General features: G+C 38.6%; 1 protein-coding gene across 1 annotated transcript in view; it reads right to left on the bottom strand.

The window, feature by feature from the left end:
• Positions 1-1,827: 1,827 nt before the first annotated feature.
• Positions 1,828-18,623, bottom strand: part of LOC126174744 (nuclear hormone receptor HR96) — a 47,191-nt gene continuing 30,395 nt past the window's right edge. The window contains exon 8 of the mRNA XM_049921064.1: positions 1,828-4,825. Within this exon, the coding sequence (XP_049777021.1) occupies positions 4,625-4,825 (201 nt within the window). The 3' untranslated portion in view covers positions 1,828-4,624. The remainder of the gene's footprint in view (positions 4,826-18,623) is intronic.

The following is an 18,623-nucleotide window of genomic DNA, read 5'->3' as shown; positions in this document are numbered from 1 at the left end:
GTAGTGTTGGAATGGGAAAAGGGAAGGGGCTAGATAGATAAGGATAATAAGTAATAACAGGATGGTCCGCAGTATGCTGTCCAAGATGTTACTGTGCATCTGTTGAAAATGATCTTAAATTTATCATCCAGAGCTGTCACTAATACATAGGAGGTGACAAAAATCATGAGATAGCAATATGCACATGTGAAGATGGCAATAGTATCGCACACACAAGGTATAACAAAGGGCGGTGCATTGGCAGAGCTGTCGTTTGTATTCAGGGGACTTGTGTCAAAAGGTTTCCAATATGATTACGGTCACATGATGCGAATTAACAGGCTTGAAACTAGATGCATGGGACATTCCATTTTGGAAATTGTTAGGTAATTCATTATTCCCAGATCCACAGTGTCAAGAGTGTGATGTGAGTACCAAATATATAGCATTACCTCTCACCATCAACAACGGAGTGGCCGATAGCCTTCACTTAATTACCGAGAGCTGCAATGTTCGTATAGAATTGTCAGTGCTGACAGACAAGCAACACTGCCTGAAATAAGTGTAGGAATCAACATGGGATATACAACAAATGTTAATCGGAGAAGGAACTTACCAGCAACATCAGTCTGTAAATAAGGAAACGTATCATGAAAGGTGTTGTTTGGAGTGTGGCCGTATATGGATGTGAAACTTTGAATGCTAGAGGCCCTGGAGATGTGGTTTTATAGAAGGATGATGAAGATCAGCTGGAGAGACAAAGTAACAAATGAAGAGGTGCTTAGAAGAGTACGGGATACCAGATCTCTGTGGAGGCATATCCAGACAAGAAGAGACAAACATGTAGGGCATATCCTATGACACAACAACATCACTGGAACAATAGCAGAAGGAGCTACCAAGGGAAGGAATCGGCAGGGGAGACCAAGGATATCATACACGCAACAAATCATGAATGACGCTGGATGTAACACGTACATGGAAATGAAGAGGAAGGCATACAGGAGAGAGGAATGGCGCTCTGCTGCAAATCAACCTCAGGGTTGAACACTAAAAGAAGAAAAGAATACAACAAATGTATCCGCTAGGACAGTGCGGTGAAATCTGGAGTAAAGGTGCTACAACATCAGACGACTGACACAGGTGGCTTTGGTAACAGAATTACATTAACTTCAGCACCTCTCCTGGGCTCGTGACATCAGTTGGATACTGTATGACTGGAAAATTGTGGCCTGATCAGATGAGCCCAAATTTCAGTTGGTAAGAGCTCACGGTAGGTTACGAGTGCGGTGCAGACCCCACGAAGCCATGGAGCTAAGTTGTCAACAAAGCACTGTGCAAGCTGGTGGTGTCTCCCTAACGGTGTGGACTGTGCTTATATGGAATGAACTGGATCCTCTGGTCCAACTGAACCGGTCACTGACTGGTAACAGTTCAGCTACCTGGAGACCGTTTGCTGACACTCATGAACTTCATGTTCCCAAACACGTCACCGGACCACAACTGTTCGTAATCAGTTTGAAGAACATTTTGGACAATTCAAGTGAATGATTTGGCCATCCAGATCTTGTCACATAAATCCCATTGAATACTTATGGGATGAAATCGAGAGGTCAGTTCACACACAAAATCTTGTACCCCTAACACTTTCACAATTATGGATGGCTACAGAGGCAGCATGGTTCAGTATTTCTGCAGGGGACTTCCAACGATTTGTAGAGTCCATGCCACAGAGTTGCTGCACTATGTCGGGCAAAAAGAGGTCCACACAATATTACGAAGAATCCTGTGATTTTTGCCACCTCAGTGTACTTTCACTAAAATTCTCTTTCTGAAGACAACAGTACATGAACAAGAAATGTATATTTGTTTTTCATTACTACATGAGCCAGTTTTAACTTCACTAGCATACTTGCAAAATATTTAAAGGCAATATCCATAGTTACATTGATGAATATGATTCAAGCCACAAATATGTAACTGAGACATGTTTAATTAACTCAAACACAATCTGTGATGATAATGTGGACATACATGCTAGTCATAAAACTGTGAAGATAATCTTCATTTAACGTGATCACTTAAACACACAAACTTAACACAATCACACAATATACACTTCATTTATACCTCTTAGATTGTCGTCACCTATAAATCTCATGAATTTTTCTGTAGATATTGTACATGAAACTGTGATACATTAGAACACCAGCACTGTAATGTGATACATTCCCACAGCGAAAAATTGAGAAAATATGAAAGAAAGAACTCAGAATGCTATCACTTTTTTTTAGTTTTGTGAAATTGCACATTGTAGGTGCTACAAAACTTAACTAGGTAGTCAAAGAAATAATTAAGTGTGTTAACTATGAAAAATTATTTCTCAATTTTCTTCTCAAGGTCTGTGGGATGGTCTGACACATATAAAATGCACTACTTCAAGGTACGTTTAACTATTTTTTTCTTTTTAATACAAAGCAGAATATGATTCAATAAGAAATAATTGTACTTGCACTGTTGCAGGTTAAGAAGATTGTGGTGGAGGCACAATTGAAACTGAACCACCATAAATTGATGGGAGTCCATAATGTAGTTTAACAGATTAAAAACTGTAGCACTTGTACCTGACAGTAAAAATTTAAATCTTAAAAGGCTATAAAGGCATGGTACACGATGAACAAAATAATCTTTCAAAATATTTATCATGATCAAAATGGTGCCATCGTGAAGTTCTTTGCAGTTTTCTAATACCTACGATAGAGATTATTTTCATAAAGAAACAGTAAGCGAGCAGCTAGGAAAGCAACTTCCATGATAATGGAAAAGCTAGAAAGTTTCAACTTATCAAGGCATTCCAAACAAAGAAGCTGTAATTCACAATTAGAACAATGTGCTAGGGTTCACACTCTCACCTGTGGAAATCTTTCCACAATTCTGTTCACAAACTACGTAAATCTATATATATATACAGTAAATAACTTTATAAAAATACCAGGTACAATGAATCAAGAACATTAGAAACATATTACTATTTCTATGTAGATATGTACACAGTCACATGATTGATACATTAGAAAAAACTAGATGGCACATACTGATCACCGATATCTTTCAAAAAGATAACTATCAAAAAGATAACTATCTATTAAATAACAAATATTCATAGCTACCTTTCTAGTAACATTATATACAAACATTGGCATTCTAAGAAAATATTTTGCAAAGCATTCTAAATATTGCTCTTCATATACAAGATCAACTTTTATTCCATAAAAATAGTGCACTCTATAATGTCAGATTTCATGTTTGGCATATGTATAGGCTCCAGGAGAAAAATGCTTTCTTCAAGCCTAAAACCCTTTCAATTATAAAAATGTGTACATTCTTAATGTTTTATCAAAATATGTTACACATCATTTTTAAAACAAGTTCATAAAGTATGTTCTAATGTCAACAGCACAAAAAGCACACACATTCAGTTATAAAGTGTCAAACTTTCATTTGCAGGTATGTGGAACACCACATACACTGAACAGTTTGCAAAATACCTTTCTACAAAATTGCCAAACTTTATAAAAGAAAAATATTCTTATACAGCTACAGAGTGAGTATGAATCTGTCCCCTTTAGCCAGAGTCCACAGAAACAGACACTGCAAACCCACAATTTACTCACAGTAATGTTCATGCTGCTCCACATCATGCTAAGATGCTAACACCACTGCCTGCAATGGCTTAACATCTGCAGTCAAGGAGTGTCGTCACTTTTACTCACAAAAGCTGTGTGCAATGTCCAATGCAGTAGGGTGATGTGGTTATCGAGTTTCATATGAGAAGAGAGAGAGAGAGAGAGAGAGAGAGAGAGAGAGAGAGAGAGAGAGAGAGACAATCCACTGAAATTGAGGGGAATTGCAACTGACATGAAAATATGAAGGGCAGGAGAGATCAGTACCAATGATGTCAGATGGATGAGGCAGGAATGTGTCACGGAACCATCATCAGGCTGTGGTCCTCACAAGAGTTTCATACATACAATGGATAGTGTAAATCGAACTTTGTTCTGAATTTAGCAATCCTTCAACAGAGTTTGGAGTCCAACAACATCGTCATGTGAGTTGGGCATAAACTTGTCAGGAAAAATCAATACTTTCCCAATGAAGTGATATAATTATTTATATAATTCACACTCTGTTTAGGATCTCTTGTGTTCAGTAATTAAAGCTCGAGTCTTGCCACTTAATCCAGAGTTCGCTAGGTGCTTGGAATGTGGCAAAATGTTCGAGACAGATTATAAATAAAATTTTCATACATACATAACAAAAACAAATACAAACAATATATAACAAATTCCACAAAATTCTCTATACACACATTTTCAAATGTTCAGCTCATACATTTCATTTCATGTGCTAAATCTTTTAATATATCTTAAGTGAAAGCTAATCACTGAGTAACAATACCTGTTTTGACTTCAATATATTAAAAATTGTACTGTATCCACAAAGGCAACATCTATTTATAATATAGGAACTACATAATATTATCATGTGATATTATGTCAATGACATTAGCCTGCAAAATAAAAAAAGTGTACCATCTGAGTAGACTATTAGCAGTAACAAGAAGAATCTTCCCACAAATTTGTATTCAGTGTGGTTTCAGATCAAATATCTCTATCAGCAGTGGCTCAACATCACGTGGATTTACATCCAAGTACACTCTAACTAATTCATCATTTAGTCTATGCAACTCAGCAATCTTTTGTATGAGCTTCAGAAATGTAGATCGGGCTTCACATCCTGGATACTGGCTCTCTAGATACCGCCGCAACAAGTAATAGTATGAATTCTGTAAATAAGAGAAAACAGAAATTTTCAACAAACAATATTTTCACATGAAATAAACAAATACAAAGGAGTTAGTTTACAACCACATGTTCCATATAAGATTAATGCCACCTGAAAATTGGAATTATTAGAAGAAGGGCAATAGAACCATCTGTATTCAAAAATCTGATTCAGAATGATTAAAATAGGATTTCAGCCACAATTCTCTCACAATGGAATGGTCCAATTCGACATGTTGAAACCTGCCCTGACATTTTTCACACAGCCCAAACAACACTTATAAACAGCAGTTTGTATTGCCTATCCTGCCTAGTATGCAATCAAATAAGCAGACACAGCTGTGATGAGAATGTGGTGCCACATAACATGAAGTTCAAAGTGCATCCAAGCGAATTTTAAGCACTTAAACCATACCAAAATTGTCTCAAATCATTAATTTTTTCGAATAACTTGCAGTTCATATTGGCACTTAAACTGCTGCAGATGCACTTGTTACACAAGTGACTGGCAGAGGAAACAAAATCAAGAAGTCTACTATGTTACATTACAAACATCTTCCATCAGTCGGGGCTTCAATTTGTTGACAAGAAATATTTTGTAAAAATTCCAGTAGTACACTTCTTATGACAATTTTTTAAATGAATAAGGTATATTTTACAACAATGAAACAGTTCCTTTTTTAATCACTGCAGTTGTGACAATCTGTGAAGTATGTACTGCATGACAAAAACAAACATTTTCCTTACAAGACACACTTAATAAAAGAAAAATTAATGCATTCAGGCAGTTCACAGTAATTAACAGTTTTATTTAGACAGAAACAGGATGGATAAGAACTGGTCACAACCATTATTCTGCATTCTGTGCTGCATACCAGGAATACTTGCTCAAATCCACAACACATGATGATGCAAACTGACAATGCACAAATGACTGAAGTTTAACAACACTGTTACGCTAATAAATGTGAAATCACAAAGAGCTATTGGACATTACACCATCCATCAATTTTCTGAAAACTGCTTTATACTGTCAATTTTTTATTTTTTATTGAGGGGCTGAATCACATTATTAGTCCCACGTGGAACCCAAATTATATTGACCGTCCTTTCATCATCCTAAAGACAGACAGGTGGTGTACGTTGAGGCCAAGAGTCCAACAAAAGCAATAAATTACTTTCTGCAACTGGTAAGAAGATATTTTGGATGTGGTATTTGGTACTGAAGGTTATTCCATTCCATTTTTTCCAGATTTTGCTACATCAACTGCAAGAATTTTGTAATTAAACAGTGCTTTTTGTAATTTTTTGCCCTAATTTGCCTTGAGGTTTCTGAAGACAGATATAACGCTGTGGAAACAGTAATCCACTGATACTTCTCACTAGCACTGTTATATATGAATGTTTCCTAGCATTCATCAACTGCACAAGCAACTCGTCTTTTCTTGCTCGAAATGATAAAGTGCAGTTTGCATGCAATTCTTGCATGAAATCTGACTGACTGTCTCTATTCACAGCATTTTAGGGAAGCTTTGAATTTGTCTTTAGTGCTACCTATCAGTGACATCTCCTGTACACATTTACTTGAAGTATACTTCACAGTTTTGCAATTTCCTTTTCCATATAGTTATCTGACTGCTTAATTAGATCAAGGTAACCTGGTAATCAGTAATTTTCATCTCACAATTCAGAGGGCCCAATCTCATAGATTTCTCTCAGTAATGGTGCACTGACTCTCACAGTTTTCCAACAGTTTTTCCTTCACACTTTTGAGTGTCTAATTTTGGCACATATTTCATACTCCGTGTAAATCTTTCTTGCAATTATACAATTCACATTCAGATTTTACAAATAGAAACTAGCTTCACAGACACTTTAAATTTATGCATTTTCTCTTGTCACTGAAAGCTATTACCCTGCATGTCTTCTTTTGTCTTGGAAGGAACTGTACTTTAGGTCTGGACTTTAATTAGCACAGTAATCATTGTATCATCAGAGTTACTTCCTCTTTTTTCTAACGTATCCACAATTTCTAATGAAATATTGACACCATTTGAATGAATGTCCAAGAAATTAACTAACAAATAACACTTATGCAGGACTTCAGGAGAAGTAGGTGATTTTGATTGTATACCACATTTTCATATTTCATCTTCCCATGGTTAAAAACATCAACTGGATGTCATATTACTATGAAACTCTGGAACCTGCACCTAGACAGATGCTATTAGCATGAATTTATGAAGAAAACAAAGGTAATTAATTCAGTTTCATCTCCACCGTTAACACTTAGCAATATTGCAAAGGCAACTGCTAATTATTACAGATATTACATGACTTGCAAATAATATCTGTGAATAATTATGTCACAGAAACAATCAACAGATACTAAAATTCACTTTACTAATTATGACTGCATCGTGCTGTGTGATCTATTTACAATTTCAGGGTGGATTTAGATGATTCCCTTGTCAGTCACGAGATTGCTGTCTGATACAACTGGGAGACTGGAATTCTTTAGCAGAGGAGGGAAGCTACAAAGAATTACTGAAGAATTTCACCAAAGTGAAAGAAATAAGGATTCTGCAATAGGTTTTAAATGGTTGCAGTGAACACGGTTCTTCAAACTCAAGAAAATGTAAAATAAGACAGCATGTTCTTGCAGTGACATAAATTTATAAAATCTTCCTTGGCCTCCATCCACATCGTTGTTAAATTTCCACTTTATTCTGGCAAAACTATCAATAACAACAACAAAATTGGGAAACCCATTAAAGGTGGAAACAGCTAACATAACAGGGCATTTAAGGGTGACAGGGCCACAATGCTGCAATCACAAGTAATAGTCATCACTTACAATGCCAGTCACATAAGGCAAGGGTTACAGATATTCCTGACTTGAGTGTGTTGATTAATTTATCCATGATGTAATCGTGCCAAAAAATATTTATCAGGCAGTTCAGTATGAAACTAACCAACCACCAACAGAGAAAGTACTAAATGTAGCTCAGGAATTGAACTTAGAAAATGCATTAGTCAGTCAGCTAGAACAACAAATCAAAATTGCAGCAGTGAACTCAGTGAGAACCCACTAAGATTTGCTACCATCAGAATCCAGTGAAACTCTGTTAAGATATCTTGCAGCCTCAAAACTGTCAATATCAGTGGTGGTGGTGGTGGTGGTTAGTGTTTAACGTCCCGTCGACAACGAGGTCATTAGAGACGGAGCGCAAGCTCGGGGTAGGGAAGGATTGGGAAGGAAATCGGCCGTGCCCTTTCAAAGGAACCATCCCGGCATTTGCCTGAAACGATTTAGGGAAATCACGGAAAACCTAAATCAGGATGGCCGGAGACGGGATTGAACCGTCGTCCTCCCGAATGCGAGTCCAGTGTGCTAACCACTGCGCCACCTCGCTCGGTGTCAATATCAGTGGCCACCACCTTGCCAACTAGGGACATATTATGGAAATTGTGAGCCCTCTCGACAGCAATCAACAGACACATTCCACAACTTTAAGCATCAAGCAAACATCTGATATCATTCAGCAAGCAAAGCATTGAAATAAAATGCAAGTTTGTTTCCAAAGCAACATACAGACAAGTATCACACACAATCTTAATCTCAGTAGTGGCACAACTAGCACACAGGACATTTTATCAATTTTCAGATTTAAAATCCAAGATACAATATTTCTGATTTCAACAGCAACACCTTTCAAAACCTTTAGGCAGCTCATGCAGTGAATTTTCCACACTTTTCACATCGGCCCTGGGATGTACTAACAAGACTGGCACCTGCATGTTTTTAAACCAACAGCAGTACCTAAATTTCACAAAGCCAAACAGATAATACATCTGCATCTATGAATACATCTACCTATATATTCTGAAAGCCAAAGCTACATCATATTCCATAACCATGTAATTGTGTGTGACAGAGGCAGTGCTTTCTGGTACTAACATTCCTCCTGTCCAGTTTCACTTGTTAATGGTGTGTGGAAAGAACAATTGTCACTAAGCCTATGTACTGTCTCCAATTTCTTGAATTTTCTTGTTGGGGTCATTACGCTATATGTGGGAGGAAGTAATATGTTGCCATCTCTTCCCAGAAAGTGCTTCCTCGAAATTTCAATAGCAAATCACTCCATGAAGCACACCATCTCTGCTGTAACATTTGTCAATGGAGTTCGTTGGGGATCTCAGTAATGCTCTTGTGCCATCTAGATGATCCCCTGATGAAAAAAGTCTCTCTCTCTCTCTCTCTCTCTCTCTCTCTCTCTCTCTCTCTCTCTCTCTCCCTCCCACAACAGTCCTACCTTTTAAAGATCCCATTTTGATGTTCACCACTTGCAAATCTATCGAAAAGGCACATTATAAACCACTTCCTTTGTGGATGAATTACGATTCCTTAAGATTCTTCCAATTAATCACAGTCTGGCATCTGTTTTTCATACTATTTGTTATATGTGGTCATTCCACTTAAGGCTGCTCTGGATAGTTTCTCCTACATATTTGACAGTAAATACTGGTTCCAGAAGTTCCTCATCAATAATTTAAATTGTACAGTGGTGACTTTCTTTTCCTAAGTATGCACAATATGTTATATATATTTACTTTCAGGGTCAACCGGAAGAGCCTGCACCATTCATCAATCCTCTGCAAGTCATTCTGTAAATCAATAGTGTCTTCTGGTGTTGCTATTTTGTTAAGACAAACGCATCATCTACAAACAGTCTTAAGAAGCATCCAACTATTTCTACTAGATCATTTACATACCCAGTAACCAATGAAGATTCTACACTCTTCTTTGGGGTACTCCAGAAATTACCTTCACATCTGTCAATTTTGAACTGTTAAGAGCGAAGTGTTGAGCTCTATCTGCAGTAACGTCTATAATTCAGTCGCAAATCTCGTCTGATACACAATAAGCTCATTTTTTTCACTAAACGGCAGTGCAAGATGGTGTCAAATGCCTTCTTGAGGTCAAGTAACACGGCATCAATCTGAGCACTGTTGTCTACAGCACTAAGGACCTCATAAAGGAACAGAGCAAGCCAAGTTTCACAAAATCTTTGTTTGCAGAATCCATGTTTGCTTTTATAGGAGACTTTCGTTCTTGTACATCATAATTCTTGAGCATAAAACATGTTCCTTGATTCTACAACAGACTGATGAGGCCTGTACTTGGGTTAACCTGTCCTGTGGCCCTTCTAGAAACAAGGGATGACTTGCACTTTTTTCCACTTGCTGGATACTCTCTGTTGCTCCAGTGATCTACAATAAACTGCTGTAGAAGGGGACCAAGTTCTTTTGTACAATCTTTGTAAAATCTTATAGCTATTTCATCTAGTCCTGATGCCTTTCCACTACTACGGAAATGTAGTTGTTTTTCAGTTTCATGACGGTTATCTCAATACCTGCCATTTTAACACTTGTAGGATGGTTGAAAGATGGGTCTCAGTTATAATCTTCCGCAGTGAAACAATTCTGGATGACCGAATACAGTATTTTAGCCTTCTCTCTGTTCTCTTCCATTTTGGTGTCAGAATGGTCTCCAAGTGAATGAAAAGATTATTTTGAATCACTTTTTGCTTTACAGTTTTTGCTCAAATCAGTTGGCAATATTTTACTTTCAAAGTCGCTGAATGCTTCTCTCATTGCTCTCTTACTGTTCACTTTCATTTCATTCAGCTTTTGCTTGTCAGCTAAGTTTTGACTTCTCCTGAATCTGACATGAAGCTCTCGCTGTTTATGGAGCAGTTTTCTAACAACCCTACCAAATCACAGTAGGTCTTTCTCACCCTTTAAGACTTTGTTCAGAAAATACTTATCTATAGGACGAGGAATTCTGCCTTATGCAAGACACCTTTCCAATTTCGTTTTACCCATTGAAAAGGTGTCTTGCATAAGGCGGAATTGCTAGTCCTATTTTCATAGCAAGCATGGACAATAGGATTATACTTATCTAATACATACTGAATGATGCTTTTGACCTTTTTTTCATTTGTGCTCCTCACCATCAACATTGAATATTTGATGCTGACAACTCAGTCTGCAATTTGTAGCCTGTCACTCTTGCGAAGCAAAAAATATCTTCCTACCTTTCTTAACATCCCTTGCAAAACCTGTAGTTTTAGTTGCTATCACAGCCTTATCATCACCGATACCTTCCTCTACATTAACTGATTCAATAAATTCAGCTCTGTTTGCTGCTAGGTGGTCCAAGATATTATCTTTACGAGTTGGCTCTGTATCTGCCCAAAGTTAATTTTCAAACGAGACATTCAGAATAATGTCACATGAATCCCCATCTCTGGCACTAGTTTTGAACGCATGACTCTCCCAATCTATTACTGCCAAGTTGAAATCATTCTCAAGATAACAGCATGAACAGGAAAATTATAACAATATTCTGTAGGTTCTCCATGGGCTGCTCTACCACTACAGCTCCTGACCCAGGCGATCTAATTACCATTTTTGACCAATTTGATGCTTAACTGCTCCCTGATTAATTCAATTCAGGATCTGTGATAATATTGCTAGATATTATCAAGTTCTTTATTGCACCAAATTTGCCATCACCAATGGCAACTAGCCTATCATTATGACAAATATTCCAAACTGAAAATTCGCTTTTCATTTCAACCAACTTTCTTTCCCTGCTACTATCTCAGCATTATAACCTTCAAAAAGCAATATTAATTCTAGGACCTTCCCTCAGATACTCCTGCTATTTATTAATATCATACTAACCTTTTCTATAGCCCATCTGCAAAGACAAGTATCACCTGAGAACACTGCGGCTGATGTAACTTTGATTTTGGCAGGTAATTCATCTCTCATTGTAAGGGGGGGGGGGGGTGTTCTCTAACCTAAAACACCCATATGCAAGTCACATGTGTCCTGCTATCCTAGTAGCTGCTTCCTGCATGTAGTGCATGGCTGACCTTTTAAGGGGAACCCTAAAATTTTCCATCCGATAGCAGAGGTCAAGAAATTCCTGTGTAATACAATTGCAGAATCACCTGAGCCTCTGGTTTAGACCATCCACTCTGGTCCAAACCAGATCACAATAAACCCTGAGTTTGATGCTACAAATAGACAGCTTAGCCTGCACCCAATGCTTGTTGCCTTCTCCAAATCAGCCATTCACTGAAATAAGCTGACAATGACATCAGAAGCCAAGTGGCAGGCATCATTCATGCTGACATGTGCCATTATTTGCAGCGGTTACACCCAGCACTCTCAACAGCTGCAGGCAGAACAGCCTCCATGTCATGGAGATGACCCGCAGAAATTACCGAGTGCACACTGGCATTCTCTCCTGCCCTGCATGCTATTTCCCTGGGATTCTATCACCCACCTATCAATGTAACTCCCAACAGCTAACATACCCATCCTCTACATTTGTCCAGATTAGATAGGAGAATCAGCCGCTGGCCCAACAGGAGAGGGCAACCTATTCTCCCTGTGTCCACTCATTACAAGCACACTCCCTATCCATATCGTACTGTCTAAAAAAAATTATATACAATCTCAAAATATACAAACAAAGCGGTAAAGAGTAACTTTGAAATTACTGTCTGACCCTGCAAAAGAGTAAATTACCCGACTGGTGCCACCGAGGTTGAAATGTACACAAAATCTAATGAGGAGAATAAACACTAAACTCTGTTCTTCAGGGTTCTCACTATAGCCTAGGACGACAAGATCCGCAAACTCTTAAAACAGATAAAAATTTGTCTACTGAAAATGGATGTATCAACAGTTAATTTTTACTAGACACTCTGCTTACCCGAAAGCTACTGCAGGAACTAAATATATAAACTCCAGTGCACCAATCTAAACTATATGCTTTGTGCTAACATGAGATTTAAACAGAGACATGGCATGGTGCTTCTGGCAGCACAAAATTGCACAAAGAATCAACTCACATAAAGATATGCACCAATACAGGGCTTAACACCTCACTGATTTTGAGCTTAAGCACTCAAGCCCGCTCACACTCTTGCTCACTAGCAAAGCAGTTGCGGCATGGTGGGGAGCGAGGAAAATGTGCACAAATCACATGGTCATGACAACACAGCAGCAGCACCAGCTATGGAATAGACGAGGATCAGTTTTCACAGTGGAGCCATCTAATAAGCAATGGCGAGTTGGCATTGTGTAGCACCGACGATGTCTTCGCACGTCAGTCCACTGTGTGAGGAGTCTTTATGATTTCCCACAAAAAGATGGGTTTGCAAAATTTTTTGTGTATCATAAGATGCTGTATACTTTCAGGATGTCCAATTTACAAAGGTGCTACATACCTTGGCATGTCACAGAGTACGGAAACAGAAAATGTGAGGGAGCTGAACATGTGTAAGAGATACTGAAACTTAAAAGAAGGCCCTCTGAACAGAGAGAAGAAGAGAAAGAAACTTCAAGTCAGTGTGATGTTCCAATGAGCTACAAAATTGCACTACTTTTGGCAAAGTCCATGCACCCTTTCACAAATGATAATTTAATAAAAGAATACTTTGCTACTGCAGCTGAAGATTTATGTCCATTTCAGGCAGAACAATTTCATGTGATGCCATTATTAAACATGACACTCATGCATCCCACACAGATTATGGCAGAAGTTGTTCAGAGCCAGCTTCAAAAATATTTGTAAACGATTTTTTTTCCATTGCCTTTAGCACTCTATGAAAGTGTAGTTACCACAGACACATAGTTAACATGACATTCTTAGCTGTATTCAAGAAAGCATAGAACATGCAGTTTTGTGTGTGTGTGTGTGTGTGTGTGTGTGTGTGACCTCAGGGAGTCACACCTAGTGATACGTGGCTGGCAACCACGGGGCCCCGAGCTGAGTCCTGGCATTGCTTCCACTTACTTATGCCAGGCTCCTCACTTTTATCTTTCCTATCTGGCCACCCTCGGCCAGCTCTTGTTCTTTTCCGACCCTGACACTATTAGGTTTCGAGGGCTAGGGGTCTTTCATTTTCCAACCTATACTTCTCAAGCAGCGGCTGACCCGGAGCGGGCGGCTGCAAAAGGCGTCTGTATCCCATGTTAGGGGCGGCCTCCAGAACTGCGGAAGGCAACGGAATACCACCGCAGATTATCTTCCCTGCATAATGCAGTCTCCATTTTATGCACAAAAAAAATGGCTTCCTCTCATGTTAAATCAGTGTCCGGAGGTAAAATGGTTCCCCATTCGGATCTCCGGGGGGAGGACAACTTGAAAGGAGGCAAAAAATCAAAACGAGAATTGGTACCTGGAATGTCAGAACTCTGCTACAAGCAGGAAAACTAGAAAACCTTAAAAGAGAGATGGAAAAGAATCATATGGACCTCTTAGGAGTTGCTGAGTTAAGATGGAATGGACAGGGAGAGTTGCAGTCAGATGAATATGTATTCTACTACTCAGGAGGAGAAGTAAAAGGAATTAATGGAGTAGGAATGATTATGACAAAGGAATTGGCTAAATGTGTGGAATATGTAGACTATGCAAATGACCGGGTTATTGGTGTAAGGCTGAAAGGAGCACAAAAAGATTTACTGATTGTCCAGGTGTATATGCCAACTTCAGAACATGATGACCAAAATTGTAGAGGAAACGTACAATGTAATAGAGAGAATAATGGACAAAAATAAAAAATGCTGCAAAATAGTAATGGGAGACTGGAACGCCATTGTGGGAGAAGGGAAAGAGGGAAACATAGTAGGCAGTCATGGTCTTGGAAAGAGAAATGACAGAGGTGAATGGTTAATTGACTTCTGCAGGGAAAGGCAGCTGATAGCGGCAAACACATGGTTCAAGAACCACAAGAGGAGGCTCTACACTTGGAAATCACCAGGGGATAAATACAGAAACCAAATCGATTTTATACTGGTAGAAGAAAGATACAGGTGCAGATATTAATAGTTACCACAACTTACTTATGGCAGAAATAGAAATAAGAATGAAAAAACTGAAAAAGGCGACAATGGTGAAGAAGTGGGATCTAGAGAAGATAATGTTCAACAAAGAACAAATTACAGAAATGCTGTCTCGGGACTTTCTAAACACATTACGAGACAAAGAAGCACCTGATAATGCCAACGAGTACTGGAATATGCTGAAAGAAGGAATCATTAAAGCAGGACAGCAAAATATAGGATATGTAAAAGGGAAAAGGTCAAAAAAAAAAAAAAAAAAAAAAAAAAAAAAAAAAACCATGGGTCACACAAGAAATGATTTCCAAGATGGAAGAGAGAAGAAAATTGAAAAACAAGAACACTGAAGATGCAAGAAAGATATACTGAAGGTTAAATAACGAACTGCGAAGAGAAACAGAGCAGGCTAGGAAAAAATGGCTAAAAGAGGAATGTGATGAAATTGAAGAACTGGACAGGAAGGGAAGATACGACTTACTATACAACAGAGTAAAGACTATGACATGGGAACAAAACAGAGCAGGAAGTGCTACTATGGAAATTTTGAGTAAAGACGAAGAGGTAGTGTACAAAGATCGTGTCGATGACCTCCAGAGATGGGAAGAATATATAAAAGCGCTATATGACACAAATAGCAAACCAGAAACTCTGGAACTTGAATCACACAACAGTGTAAGTGATGAAGAGAAAGGATCGACCATCATAATGGAAGAAGTAAAGTCTGCCATTGCTGCAATGAAAAATAGCAAAGCAGTAGGTACAGATACAATACCGGGAGAAATACTAAAATGCTTGAACCACAATGGAATAAGAGAAATATTGAGGTTATGTAATAAAATATATGACAGTGGTGAATGGCCTGAGGACTTTTTGACACCAGTACTGACTCCATTACCGAAAAAACAAGGAACCAAGAAATGCAGCGAGCACAGGACAATCAGCCTCATTTCACATGCAGCCAAAGTGATGTTAAGAATAATTAATAAAAGACTTGAAAAAGTAATAGACGAGAATCTCGGCGAGGAGCAGTTTGGCTTTAGACGGAATACGGGCACCAGAGATGCAATAGGGCTCCTACGAATCTTGGGAGAAAGGTTTATTGAAAAAGGAAGAGACCTATATATGTGCTTCATCGATTTAGAAAAGGCATTTGACAATGTGGTTTGGGACAAGCTGGCGACTATTATGAGGGAAAAGATTGGACTGGAAAACCAGAAGACTTATAAACTCATTATACCTTAATCAAAAATTTTCAGTTAAAGTGAGAGGAGAAAGTACAAACTGGATCAGGCTAGGGAAAGGAGTAAGACAAGGATGGTGTTTATCACCCACTCTTTTCAACCTGTACTTGGAAAATATGACTGACCAATGCTCATTAGATGACAAAGGAGTAGAAATTGGAGGAAGAAGAGTAGGGTGCTTGAGATTTGCTGATGACATGGTCCTTCTAGCCACAGGGGAAAAAGAATTACAGGATTTGGTGGACACCATTGCAACTAACGGAAAAAAATATGGAATGAAAATTAACACAAATAAAACAAAAGTATTGGCAATAGGAGGAAATAAGGAAATAAAAATTGTGCTGAATGGAGAAACACTAGAACAGGTGCAAAATTTTAAGTATCTTGGAAGCAGGATAGACACCGACTGGAAGTGCACCACAGAAATTAAAACAAGGACAGCAATGGCAAAAGAGGCGTTTTATAAGAAAAGGAGAATCTTCTGCAGCGGTCTGGACAGAGAACTCAGAAAGAGACTCATAAAATGTCTTGTATGGAGTGTTCTTCTATATGGCGCTGAAACATGGACTATGAGGAAAAAAGACAGAGAAAGGCTGGAGGCTTTTGACATCTGGACATGGCGGAAGATGGAAAGAATAAGTTGGATGGACAGAGTAAAAAATGAAGAGGTACTGAGAAGAGTGGGAGAGAAAAGACAGTTACTAGATGTAATAAAGAGAAGAAAAAGAAACTGGATTGGGCATATATTAAGAAAGAATGACGGACTGATAAAAACAGTTTTAGAAGGTTATGTAGAAGGGAAAAGGAAGCGAGGAAGGAAGAGATTCCAGATACTGGATGACATGATGGACGGTACAACATACAGCAGCCTTAAGAAGTAAGCAATGGATCGCATAAAATGGAGAGGCAAAGGACCTGCTAATATAGCAGATAACGGATGATGATGATGATGATGATGATGATGCTGTGTGTGTGTGTGTGTGTGTGTGTGTGTGTGTGTGTGGGCGCGCGCGCGTTGTGGGAGGGGGGAGGGGCGGGGGGGATCAGGATTCCCAACACAGCAGAATGGGAAAATGAAAAGGCTTCCAACACACCATTTGCACTGATCTGCAGCTTGAAGTAGCTGATCTGTAATGTGACACGGAATATAAATACAATCTATATTTCTTCAGCATTTCCTTCACAGGTCTTCACTTGGCTCCCCACCCCATTCGTTGTGACAATGCAGAGGGCACAGCGCTCACTGCTCACAGGCCTGTGTGCACCATCTGCTCACAGAGCACAGTTTCTCTGAGGTCCTACACTAAGATTTATGCAAAAACAAAAACCTAAGAGTGATTTGCTAAATGTTATCTAAACACTAAAATATACAGATATAGTTCACTTCTTACCAGAAGTACGTGCAAAAAAATCACAAACTAAACTGAACTGCTACTGTTGCTGCTGCTACCACTACTCCAGGCACATCCACTTGTCTCAACGTCTCCTACTGGACTTACTGTCAGTGCCCTGTAGTCAACGGTCACTCTGCAGTGCATGGTTGAAGATACTTGATACCTGTATTACATATTTCATGTCCTATTTTATTGGTGCAATGAGTGAGGAAAACCTGACAGTCTATTTGCCTCTCCACGCACCCTTGTCTACTTATTTTCTTCTCATTATCCCTACCTGATATATACAATGGTGGCAGCATAAGTGCTGCACAGTCTATTTCAAACACAGGTTTAATAATTGCTTCTAACATTAATTAATTTCAAAGAAACTGGACAGATTTCCTTCCACAATTCACAAATTCACTCTTGAGCCCAGACTGGGACTTAGCTCAATACAGCACAACAGGTGTCATTGCAGAAGAGGGGCAAATCGAAAAATTTTAACTTTGCATCGGTGCCACACAGGAAAAATAATAAGTAATCTGTAAAATAATAAATGGTGTTTCTAAGATCACCCCATCATGATATAATGGTCACATTTTATATGGTCTCTGTATTTTCACGTGTTCCCATCAAAGATTAGTCCTTTGACAGAGCAATTCCAGACAGTTAAGCACATACTGACATCACTGTATTTATTACATGACACACAGTATTTCGACAAGATGGACAGTGACATGATGGGAAGCTATTTAGTATATCCATAGGAAACCTTTATAAGAAGCAGATTAAACATGAAACCAATATAGACTAATTATTTTTATCGTTATATCAATAACATCTTTGTTATCTCACTCCATGTGTAAAAAAGTGGTTGAGACTTCGAACACCTGAACCACATTCATGAATACTTGTCGAATTCACAACGGAGGGCTAGAGAGAACACATTCTTGTTCCTTGATGTTGTCAGCCACTTGAACATAACTGGTTGTCTCAGACAGAGCATTTATAAGTAACTCCCTTCCCAATCACACAAAATATAATCTGCATGTTTCCTGCCATCAGCAACTGGTACAGAAAAGCACTGTTCTGAAGACACTAATGCACCACGAAAAAGCTGTCTCAAATATTAAAAGTCTGTGACAAGAAATGAGGCTCCTTTCTGGTTTTCTGTTAGTGGTAGGCCTAAGTTTGTCAATTCAAACCACTGATACAGTTTTGGCATGAATAATCCATTTGCTTCACACAGCTAGAAG

This window comes from Schistocerca cancellata, chromosome 3, assembly GCF_023864275.1.
Source record: "Schistocerca cancellata isolate TAMUIC-IGC-003103 chromosome 3, iqSchCanc2.1, whole genome shotgun sequence".
NCBI lineage: Eukaryota > Metazoa > Arthropoda > Insecta > Orthoptera > Acrididae > Schistocerca > Schistocerca cancellata.
The sequence above is the reverse complement of the archived record's forward strand: the minus strand, read 5'-3'. Positions and strand labels throughout refer to the sequence as shown.